At 32.8% G+C, this 12,673-nt stretch overlaps 1 protein-coding gene across 17 annotated transcripts in view; it reads right to left on the bottom strand.

The window, feature by feature from the left end:
* Window positions 1-12,673, bottom strand: part of LOC145266513 (liprin-beta-1-like) — an 840,289-nt gene that overhangs the window by 53,686 nt on the left and 773,930 nt on the right. For 14 of the 17 annotated variants that reach the window (XM_080122251.1, XM_080122249.1, XM_080122253.1 and 11 more), the window contains one exon: window positions 4,436-4,555. The exons of the other annotated variants lie outside the window; for them this stretch is intronic. In XM_080122251.1, the coding sequence (XP_079978377.1) occupies window positions 4,436-4,555 (120 nt within the window). The remainder of the gene's footprint in view (window positions 1-4,435; window positions 4,556-12,673) is intronic. 17 annotated transcript variants of the gene reach the window in all.

Below are 12,673 nucleotides of genomic sequence, written 5' to 3'. Positions count from 1 at the left end.
ACGGCTGAAAGAACTAGAGTGTGCTACCCCGTGGATTACAGAAAAGATTCCATTTGAAATTCCATGAAGATTCCAGAGTCTGATAAAAATTCCTGAAGAAGGTTGATACACCTTCCTTTTGTTTAATTTTGTAGAGGGGCAAGGTTATCCTTCTTTGTGTATTAAAAGATGACTGTTTTAGCCTGAGTATGCTAAGCTATGCATGCATGTATGTATGCATGTATATACATACATGTTTTTTGCCATTATCCTCTTGTTGCATGAAGTTGTTATAGGAATGGAACTTTGAAGTTAAAGAAAAAAATTCATAAAAAATAAATGTTGTGTTTGCTATAAGTTGTTTGTTAATAAAAAAAATAAATATTTATTCATAAAACTTACTTTACAACGAATGTTTTTTCTTGATCTTAATTTTCTAAAAGTTTCATAGAAATTGTCCAATAATTATTCAGCAATATTTTTATTTTTCAATTATTTTTTCATTGAAATTTTCACTTTTCAATTAATTTTGCATTGAAATTTTAACTTTTCAATTAATTTTGCATTGAAATTTTAACTTTTCAATTAATTTTGCATTGAAATAGCTTCCTACTATTAGAAATAATATATTTTTCATTGTAAAAATTGGCCAGCATTTGTGCAAAAAAAAATTTTTTTAAATTATGTCATTTTCATTTGGCACTTTGGCGTTTTCAATAAACTGCCTGGACGATTCCGATCATAGTAAAGTCCTTAAACTGCACAAGTACCAATTAAATTACTAATGTAATTTTTACACAAATATTAGTGCAAACACTGGCAAGCATGTTTTTTTTCTGACATTTTTGATGGACGATGTATCCTAGTATACACATAGTTTTAGCCATTGTACACATAGTTTTAGCTATTGTACTCTTGGAATACAAAAATACAAAGAGTTGAAATGATATAAAAAGATGGTCATGTATGAAACATAATTCTAGAATATATATATATACATACATATATATATATATATATATATATATATATATATATATATATGTATATATATATATATACATACATATATATATTTCCATGGTGTGAATTTAAATTAAAATTTGTAAGCGAATACAATGCATTTTTTTTTTTTAATAAGTGAAAAAAACACACACACACAAACTGATTGTATGTGTAATGAAAACATATCGTCGGACTGAGTTGCCTTTTCTATTTTAATTTTTAAAGAAATGTTTATATGAAATAATTTAAAATTTTATATTGTATTGGTTTTTTATGTCTGGAAAAAAGATGTTTTTGATGATGAAGATGATATGGAAGAAAAAAATGCCGATGTTAAATGAGTTAAGTGGACATCTTCCCCGAGTAATTCTTCCTCCTGTGACAAGTTAGTCATTAGCGATTAGTATGTCGATTATTTGTAGGATGGTCATAGCACTACTACCAAAATATTAAAGAGTTAAAATACAAATAACACCATACAAAAAACAACAATTGAATACGGCACTTAACCGTACTTAATTGGAACACAAACACGGTAGGATAAAGGAAAAATTAATGAGAAAAGACAAAAAGAAAACAAAAAAAACTGTTTTTAAACAGAAGGAATTTGCTTACACATTTGAAAACATTATTTCATAAGGTTAATCTGAAAATTCTAGAAAACCAACTAATGTTATAAAATATTTTAATAAATCATTAAAATCATTTTTTTCCCCTAAGACTTTCAGTTTAAACACCATTTTTAATGAAGACTGTGAGTCTTTTATGTATATTTCCTCTTCATTTTTCTGGTAGTAACCCCAGGGAGTCAGATTCTTGTGGAGAGAGAAAAAGATTTGTCCGATGTTATAGGCAGTTGTTGTCCATTTGAAGCAATGTATATGCATGTGTGGCTGGTGCAAATTTTAAACAGAAGGAGTTTTTATTTATTTATTTTTTAAATTTCTATTTATTTATTTTAAAAAATTCATTTACTCTGTAATTTTTATTCATTTATTCTTTTAATTTTTATTATTTACTTTTTAATCTTTATTTATTTTTTAATTTCTTTTTATTTAAAAAAATTCATTTACTTTGTAATTTTTATTTATTTTTTTAAGTTATATTTATTTAAAAAAAATTTTATTTACTTTGTAACTTATTTATTTACTTTTTAATTTTTATTTATTTAGATTTTTTAATTTCTATTTATTTATTTAAAAAAAATTATTTACTTTGTAATTTTTATTCATTTATTCTTTTAATTTTTATTATTTACTTTTTAATTTTTATTTATTTTTTTAATCCTTTGAGATGAGGCTCCATAATTTATGTATTTATTCTTTTGCGGACTGTTATCCTCATCTTCATTGTTGTTGCTTCACCACATTTCAGCCAAGCCATTCTCTAACCTTTAGGTGATCAACCATGATGGGATCTGTAACACAGTGGATAGAAGCATCAAGTCTCTACGGTTCAAGGAAAGCATTGTCTGAAGATAACGGTTTTACTTCTACCTAAGCAGGCCAGAGGATTATTGACCAAAAACGTGATGAGACAACAACTATGGAAGGCAGTAATTACTGGGGATACATTACAAGACTCAACATTTCTATCCCGTAGCAGTTAATCACCTGACGAAGGCCAGAGGATGAGTTCGGTGAAACAACAACTATGAAAATGAAGATGACAGTCCACAAAAAGGATGAATGCACAAAAAGAATTTGATCGTTTACTACAAACATTGAAACTTTCTTGATTTTTTAAACTATATACCAGACAAAAAAAGACAACCCTTTTTATTATTTCTAATAGATTCATTGCGTTAGCTGCTAAAATGACCATTGTATGAACTATCAAAATTATGCCTCTGTTTCATTTTCACACCTGTTTAGAGAGGTAATGGGATTTTGCCCAACGTTTAGGCTGGTTTGATTCAGCAATTATAGCTTCCTTCATAAGTAATTCTTTTTATTTACAACAAGACGACAATTATATTCATAAAGATTTTTTTACTTATTCAAAGTCTGCATTTTTGGTTACACATTGTGAAAATTGGTTTATGGACCAGTAGCATACAAGAGAGTAAAATTTTTAATTCACAACAATCATAATTTGGTGGGTAATTGTTCTAAAACAAATTTGGTGAAATTGTTCATTATTTTTTGTATTATTTGGATTGTTGGAACTATTGTTTTCTTCTTAGTTGTTTTTCTTACAGCGTTTCGGTCAATGTAACCTCTGACAGTATTTTATTTACATATTTACTGTCAAAGATCTGGTATTGACTGGTTGAATGCCAGAATCAAAAAAGCAAGGTCGATCAAGATGCATTTTCAAGCACAAATTGATCGATTAGACAGGATTATCATCAAAAGTTGAGCTACTTTGGACTATGGATAACTGCCCACCTCAGACAGCCGTAATCGTCAACGCTGTTAAACAGTAGAGCCGCTGATGATGATGATGAACCTCCGACAATCTTCAGGTGAATTCACACTGAATGTTATTGGTGAATGGTGAAAAATGTTTGGGTTTTTTTTCCAACGAACATTGCTGTTAGAAATTCAAAGTGCAAATAATGCCAAGTCTATTTCTTTTTTAATAAATCCGAGTCCATTCCATAGTTTTGGTATGATCTTTGTATATTTTTTTTGATTAGGATTGAAAATTATTTTTTGTTTTATTTGTTGGGAAAAAACAATGAAGATGAGAACAATGGTCCGAACAATGGAAATAATATAAAAAATAATTATCTATCCTCATATCAAAAATATACAAACACCATACCAAAACAATGGAACGGGCCCGAATTTATTTAAAAAAAAAAACAGACTTGGTACTATTTGTGTTTTGAATTTCTAACGACTATGTTTATTGGAAAAACAATAACAACAACAAACAAAAAAATATGCACCTAAAGACGGTCGGAGATTTCATCAGCCGAAACATTGTGAGAAAAACAAGCAAGAGGAGAACAATAGTCCGAGCAATCTAAATATATGCCATAGTCCATGTTTTGCAAAGATCAATGTGGCAATATCGAACGTTAAATATAATTACAATGAAAACAAAATTCTGTTTTAGAGATACCTATTAATGAAAAACAAAAATCCGCTTTAGAAAACCTTTCCAGAATTAATAAAGTTTGATTAAAGAGATCCCTTCATAACTTATTCCGTAAACCATGAATTATATTAAACATTTAATTGAAATTTAAGGGGTTTAATTTTTGTGGAGCTGCAAAAAGCTCACATATTAAAATAAAACAATGTTGGATTAAACAGAAAAAAAGAGGATCATGGGGAAAACACATTAGGGTCAAAGTTAAGGACAAAAAATGCATAAATCACCATGCACAAATACTATCATGACAGGACAATAAATTGCTTCTTTTTTTTTTTTTCACAAAGTCAGAAGAGAATATTTTACTTTTAAGTTTTCTTTCCTTCCAAATTTGGGTTTTACTTACTGGGTGATTTTTAAATCTTTCGACCAGGCCAGCCGAGCGCCAGCCGTTGCTCTGATGCCGCCACGCCGAAATTCTTCATGTCTCTCACCATCAAAATCCTGCGAACTGCTCCTTTTTAATCTGAAACAGAAGGTGGGTGTCTTCGGTGTGTGTCCAGCTTGTTTAGTTAAAGGGTGGGGGACGGGTTGAAAGACAAGTGCTCACTTGTGTGTCAAGTTAAAAAAAAAACATCAAATATAAGCAGAGGGATGGCACAACATAGTACAAGATTGCAAAAAGTGTGTTTGCTTAACAGGGTGCACATGTAAAGAATTTTAAAACATGAAAATCGAATAAATTTATTAAAGTTTACACCACTACATGTACAGATAAATATACTTGGATTAAATAGATTAGGTAACTCAAATCACACCATAAGGCACCTCCAAATTCACCCCATTTAGGAAATAAGGAACCTTCCATAAAATCACCCTATGTAAGAAATAAGGAACCTTCCATAAAATCACCCTATGTAAGAAATAAGGAACCTTCCATAAAATCACCCTATGTAAGAAATAAGGAACCTTCCATAAAATCACCCTATGTAAGAAATAAGGAACCTTTCCATAAAATCACCCTATGTAAGCAATAAGGTACCCAAACTCAACCCACGTAAGAAATAAGGTACCCAAACTCAACCCACGTAAGAAATAAGGTACCCAAACTCAACCCACGTAAGAAATAAGGTACCCAAACTCAACCCACGTAAGAAATAAGGTACCCAAACTCAACCCACGTAAGAAATAAGGTACCCAAACTCAACCCACGTAAGAAATAAGGTACCCAAACTCAACCCACGTAAGAAATAAGGTACCCAAACTCAACCCACGTAAGAAATAAGGTACCCAAACTCAACCCACGTAAGAAATAAGGTACCCAAACTCGACCCACGTAAGAAATAAGGTACCCAAACTCAACCCACGTAAGAAATAAGGTACCCAAACTCAACCCACGTAAGAAATAAGGTACCCAAACTCAACCCACGTAAGAAATAAGGTACCCAAACTCAACCCACGTAAGAAATTAGGTACCCAAACTCAACCCACGTAAGAAATTAGGTACCCAAACTCAACCCACGTAAGAAATAAGGTACCCAAACTCAACCCACGTAAGAAATAAGGTTCCCAAACTCAAGCTATGTAAGAAATAAGGTTCCCAAACTCAACCCACGTAAGAAATAAGGTACCCAAACTCAACCCACGTAAGAAATAAGGTACCCAAACTCAACCTATGTAAGAAATAAGGTACCCAAACTCAACCTATGTTAGAAATAAGGTTCCCAAACTCAACCTATGTAAAAAATAAGGTTCCCAAACTCAACCTATGTAAGAAATAAGGTTCCCAAACTCAACCTATGTTAGAAATAAGGTTCCCAAACTCAACCTATGTTAGAAATAAGGTACCCAAACTCAACCTATGTTAGAAATAAGGTACCCAAACTCAACCTATGTAAGAAATAAGGTTCCCAAACTCAACCTATGTAAGAAATAAGGTTCCCAGGTTCCCAAACTCAACCTATGTAAGAAATAAGGTACCCAAACTCAACCCACGTAAGAAATAAGGTACCCAAACTCAACCTATGTAAGAAATAAGGTTCCCAAACTCAACCTATGTAAGAAATAAGGTTCCCAAACTCAACCTATGTAAGAAATAAGGTACCCAAACTCAAGCTATGTAAGAAATAAGGTACCCAAACTCAACCCACGTAAGAAATAAGGTACCCAAACTAAACCTATGTAAGAAATAAGGTTCCCAAACTCAAGCTATGTAAGAAATAAGGTTCCCAAACTCAAGCTATGTAAGAAATAAGGTACCCAAACTCAACCCACGTAAGAAATAAGGTACCCAAACTCAACCCACGTAAGAAATAAGGTACCCAAACTCAACCTATGTAAGAAATAAGGTACCCAAAATCAACCCACATAAGAAATAAGGTTCCCAAACTCAACCTATGTTAGAAATAAGGTACCCAAACTCAACCCACGTAAGAAATAAGTTACCCAAACTCAACCTATGTAAGAAATAAGGTACCCAAACTCAACCTATGTAAGAAATAAGGTTCCCAAACTCAACCTATGTAAGAAATAAGGTTCCCAAACTCAACCTATGTAAGAAATAAGGTACCCAAACTCAACCCACGTAAGAAATAAGGTACCCAAACTCAACCTATGTAAGAAATAAGGTTCCCAAACTCAACCTATGTAAGAAATAAGGTTCCCAAACTCAAGCTATGTAAGAAATAAGGTTCCCAAACTCAACCCACGTAAGAAATAAGGTTCCCAAACTCAACCCACGTAAGAAATAAGGTACCCAAACTCAACCTATGTAAAAAATAAGGTTCCCAAACTCAACCTATGTAAGAAATAAGGTTCCCAAACTCAACCTATGTTAGAAATAAGGTTCCAAAACTCAACCTATGTTAGAAATAAGGTACCCAAACTCAACCTATGTAAGAAATAAGGTACCCAAACTCAACCTATGTAAGAAATAGGGTACCCAAACTCAACCTATGTAAGAAATAAGGTTCCCAAACTCAACCTATGTAAGAAATAAGGTACCCAAACTCAACCCACGTAAGAAATAAGGTAGCCAAACTCAACCTATGTAAGAAATAAGGTTCCCAAACTAAAGCTATGTAAGAAATAAGGTACCCAAACTCAACCCACGTAAGAAATAAGGTACCCAAACTCAACCTATGTTAGAAATAAGGTACCCAAACTCAACCCACGTAAGAAATAAGGTTCCCAAACTCAACCTATGTAAGAAATAAGGTACCCAAAATCAACCCACATAAGAAATAAGGTTCCCAAATTCAACCTATGTTAGAAATAAGGTACCCAAACTCAAGCTATGTAAGAAATAAGGTACCCAAACTCAACCTATGTAAGAAATAAGGTACCCAAACTCAACCTATGTAAGAAATAAGGTTCCCAAACTCAACCTATGTAAGAAATAAGGTTCCCAAACTCAACCCACGTAAGAAATAAGGTACCCAAACTCAACCCACGTAAGAAATAAGGTACCCAAACTCAACCCACGTAAGGAATAAGGTACCCAAACTCAACTTACGTAAGAAATAAGGTTCCCAAACTCAACCTATGTAAGAAATAAGGTTCCCAAACTCAAGCTATGTAAGAAATAAGGTTCCCAAACTCAACCCACGTAAGAAATAAGGTACCCAAACTCAACCCACGTAAGAAATAAGGTTCCCAAACTCAACCTATGTTAGAAATAAGGTACCCAAACTCAACCTATGTTAGAAATAAGGTTCCCAAACTCAACCTATGTAAAAAATAAGGTTCCCAAACTCAACCTATGTTAGAAATAAGGTACCCAAACTCAACCTATGTTAGAAATAAGGTACCCAAACTCAACCCACGTAAGAAATAAGGTACCCAAACTCAACCTATGTTAGAAATAAGGTACCCAAACTCAACCCACGTAAGAAATAAGGTACCCAAACTCAACCTATGTAAGAAATAAGGTACCCAAAATCAACCCACATAAGAAATAAGGTTCCCAAACTCAACCTATGTTAGAAATAAGGTACCCAAACTCAAGCTATGTAAGAAATAAGTTACCCAAACTCAACCTATGTAAGAAATAAGGTACCCAAACTCAACCTATGTAAGAAATAAGGTTCCCAAACTCAACCTATGTAAGAAATAAGGTTCCCAAACTCAACCTATGTAAGAAATAAGGTTCCCAAACTCAACCTATGTAAGAAATAAGGTTCCCAAACTCAACCTATGTAAGAAATAAGGTTCCCAAACTCAACCTATGTAAGAAATAAGGTTCCCAAACTCAACCTATGTAAGAAATACGGTTCCCAAACTCAACCTATGTAAGAAATAAGGTTCCCAAACTCAACCCACGTAAGAAATAAGGTACCCAAACTCAACCTATGTAAAAAATAAGGTTCCCAAACTCAACCTATGTAAGAAATAAGGTTCCCAAACTCAACCTATGTTAGAAATAAGGTTCCCAAACTCAACCTATGTTAGAAATAAGGTACCCAAACTCAACCTATGTAAGAAATAAGGTACCCAAACTCAACCTATGTAAGAAATAAGGTACCCAAACTCAACCTATGTAAGAAATAAGGTTCCCAAACTCAACCTATGTAAGAAATAAGGTACCCAAACTCAACCCACGTAAGAAATAAGGTACCCAAACTCAACCTATGTAAGAAATAAGGTTCCCAAACTCAACCTATGTAAGAAATAAGGTACCCAAACTCAAGCTATGTAAGAAATAAGGTACCCAAACTCAACCCACGTAAGAAATAAGGTACCCAAACTGGCACAGGAATTGCCGGCTATGACTCCATTGAGTCATTCAAGAATTCATTATCACTCATCATTCACAATCCCATTCATGCTGTTTCTAAAAACTGTTTGATGAATTGCCACGGCTTTCTTTGCAGTTGTACAGACAGTAGGTTGCAGTTTCTTTCTGTCCAAGCAGTCCCCATACTGGGCGACTGTCCTGACCATTGTACCCAAAGGGATCTTCTGCCCAGGACAAAGAGATACGAAACCATGAACAGAATTATTCCTGATTATTTCTGTATTACATCATTCACCTGTTTTTCATGACCTCATATTACCTTAATTGGGCCCGGGGGGGGGGGGGGTTCTCGACTTTTCTCTAGGGTCTCCCACAGACTAGCTGAAGAAAGGAGGCACCTTTACTTTTTCCATTAGTGCTGTCCCACCACACTATACAGCACCTAGTATTCCCAAATGGTCACCCATCTGGTATTAGCCAGGCTCCCTGCTGCTTAACTTTGAGAACCGGTGAGTTAACGTGATTATGCAAGAAATAAGGTACTCAAAATCATCCTATGAAAGAAAAAAGTTAGACAAAATCACCCTACGTAAGATATAAATAAGATACCCCAAATTACCCAATTCCATTACATGCCTGGATACCTGAGGCACTAGGGTACATGGTAGACTAAGGAAGACCTGGCTTGAGCACGTGATTTGACAGCATCCAGTCATGAATGATATTAAGTTTTTGGGCAAAATAATCGAAGTTAATGTTAAATGGTATCGATCACAGTAATTCCAAACTCTTCAAAAATTCCTCAGTACTTGATGTAATTTTGTACAAGGTACTTCCACCCATCTGCAAAAAAATTCACAGCTATTTCTGCAGTCCAACCCTTTTTGGTATAAATCAACTTCAGTATATAGTTTGACTTGCCCACCAAATTTCAGTCATAAGTGTTCAACAGTTCTTTTATCACCATTCAATGATAAATACACCTTCAGCCACCATACAAATTTGTCAATAACTCTGACACACTCTTCTCTTAGCACTGTCTTCATTTTTGAGTTGTGATGGCCATCTCCTCAGTCCAGAAATAGTATGGGAATTGCTTTTGATAGACATTATCTTTGTAATTCTGGAAGGGAGGTACAATCCGGTGAGTGTGAAGCTAATTCATCAATTACGCACCCTACTGATGAGGCAATCAACAAAGTGACCTTACATATACACATTGCAGGACACTCTGACCTGCAAAAGGTGTCTGAGCAGCCCCGTCAGCATTCCCTGGTGAGGAGTGCCTCAGGCGATTAGCAATAAACTAACTCTTTCTCAAAGAGAGAATGCAAGACCTGGGAAGGTGAACCTCTTAAAACTGAACAGAACTAAACTCTCACTGCAAAATCAACAGGGATACGGATCATTACAGTAATGGTCTAATCTCTGTTGATTTTTTTTTTGGGGGGGGGGGGCCCAGGATAAAAATCCCTAGCCGAGTTCTTGAATCTTTTTAGTAATGTCACATAAACCCCCCCACTCACAGTCTTGTCAAAAAAAAATAAATAAATAAAAAAAAACAAAAAAAACAGCATTAATGGAAATAACTCTTCATTATACTTTTTAGGCAAAGTGAAATTCTGATGTCAGTTGTAAACTTAAACATTTTTTACTAATTAACCACCACTTATAAAGGCCAAAAGCCACTCAAGGATAACGCCACTCAAGTTAAGGTGAAGAACATTATGGGAGTGCTACCATTAAATCAAAATTATGAATAGAGTCTGATTATTCTGGGGGGCAGTTTACGATAAAAGTCTGAACATGTAATTCCTCCCTCCACCATTCAGAGGGTAAAACCGCACGGACATGTAGTGGCGTAAACGAAAAAGATACTGGTTGAAGAAAATTAAATCAGAGATAAGCTTAAAAAAAAAAGTAGATGTATTATTTTTGTATGACAATCCATCAATAAAAGTAAATCAACAGGTGATAATGGCCGGAAAATGAATCAGAACCGATAAACAAACACTTTGCAAAAATAGAGTCAGTTTTGAAAGCAATCGTTGTTAAACAGAAAACCATTTATATTAGCATATTTTCTACATAGCAGAAAGAAAGGTGAGTAGTTTGTATATATATATATATATATAACAGTTGTAACTATATATATAAATTATGACGTCATATAAAAAAAAAAACTTGCACTAAAATACAATGTGGATACACAGGTTTTTAAATCTTTTAAAAATTTATTTTGAAAGTAGAATATATATATATTATTTTTACTCATTCATAAATTTGACCCACACCACTTGATATCTCCATTGACAAAAGTGTATACTACATGAGCCATTTAAGATTTAGCGACTGGAATATTTTGTTTTAATTTTAAATAATATTAATAAACTGTTCGATATTTTATCTAATCTTATATTTTATTTCTATCAATTTCTTTTTTTTTTTTGGGGGTGGGGGGGTGGGGTATTTGCATTTTCCAGAATATCAGACAGTCATCAGCTATTTCATACACTCCAATACATGTATATGTGTGCGGAAAAAAAAAACATAGGAGCTCAATACTATGAAACACAGATGGTGAGATTTAATACTTTCATCTTTATTAGCCAAAAATTAATTATCTTTTTGAAATATTTACAGTTTGAAATGAGGGAGTTAGGAAAGTGGAGAAGCTAGGAAAACCAAAAAGCTGTTTTGATGATTTCTTTTTATTTTCTTTTTTGAAAATTGTTGATTTAACAGTTGAAGAAGAAAAAAGTGTCTTTAAATTGTACATATTAAAAAAATAATTTATGAAGTGTCGATATATCTGCTTAATTTTATATATTTCTTTAATCTTCAATAAGGACAGAGCTAGATATAAGGTTGTTTTTTTAATGTGGAGGAAATCTAGTTCCTCAAAATGAAACAAAAATTGTCTCAGTCTAGAAGGATTTCTCTTCATTGATTAAGGACAGAAAAAAATTAAGTGTATTATCAAGATAAATTCTACACCTCAAATATAACAAAAAAAAAAAGAAAAAAAGAAAGGAGTCTTAGTTTCGATAGAAAAAAAATCTACATCATATAAACAAGGGAAGTAATTCAAAATATACTTTTCATGAAACTTCATAATTGTCGCTTATTTCCCTTAGAATAAATTACTAAAAAGGAAAACAATTTGTCTAATTCTCGATTAGAGAAGAAAAACTTTCTTCTGAACTAAAAGATTTTTTTTTATTTTTTATCCCAATTCCAAGTACTCCTCCCTCCACCCTTTTTAAGGAATTGGATTTTCATCATATTAAAAACCGATCTTGTATCTCACTTTATCATTGTAAAGAAATAGAGAGAATAGTGTAATTTTGTGGGTATAGCAGTGTCCAGTTCATATTAGCGAATGTCTCTTACCAGATAACTTTTATATCGTAATAAGATGTTATTTTTATCTCTTTAATTTTGTTGTAAATTTAATTTATATTTCAAATTTATATTTTTATTATAGATTTTTAAAACTAAATTATTTTTTTCTCCATGAATTCGTGGATAAAATTTTTTGAATACCCACCTAAAAATTAAACAAATCTAGCAAGGTTTTAAAATAAATGATATTGTAATAATAAAGCATGAGAACTTCAGTCACGAAATTGCAACAAACACACACACACACACACATATATATATATATATATATATATAATAAAACTAATGTTATTTTTTTTTCCTTATATATATATATATATATATGTCTAGCCGCACTGATGTGTTGTGATACAACGAAACAGTCTATGTGGATGACTATAAATGCTCCCTATCTTGGGTTGAAAATATTGGGGGAGCAAAATAAATTGCCGTTGTCATAAAAACAATGCTCTTTATGTAAACAAATAGAGCTTAGGCATTTGGACAACGTTTAATCATTGTAAT

This window comes from Euprymna scolopes, chromosome 41 (genome assembly GCF_053919585.1).
Source record: "Euprymna scolopes isolate OS-2025 chromosome 41, ASM5391958v1, whole genome shotgun sequence".
NCBI classification, from domain to species: Eukaryota; Metazoa; Mollusca; class Cephalopoda; order Sepiida; family Sepiolidae; genus Euprymna; species Euprymna scolopes.
The sequence above is the reverse complement of the archived record's forward strand: the minus strand, read 5'-3'. Positions and strand labels throughout refer to the sequence as shown.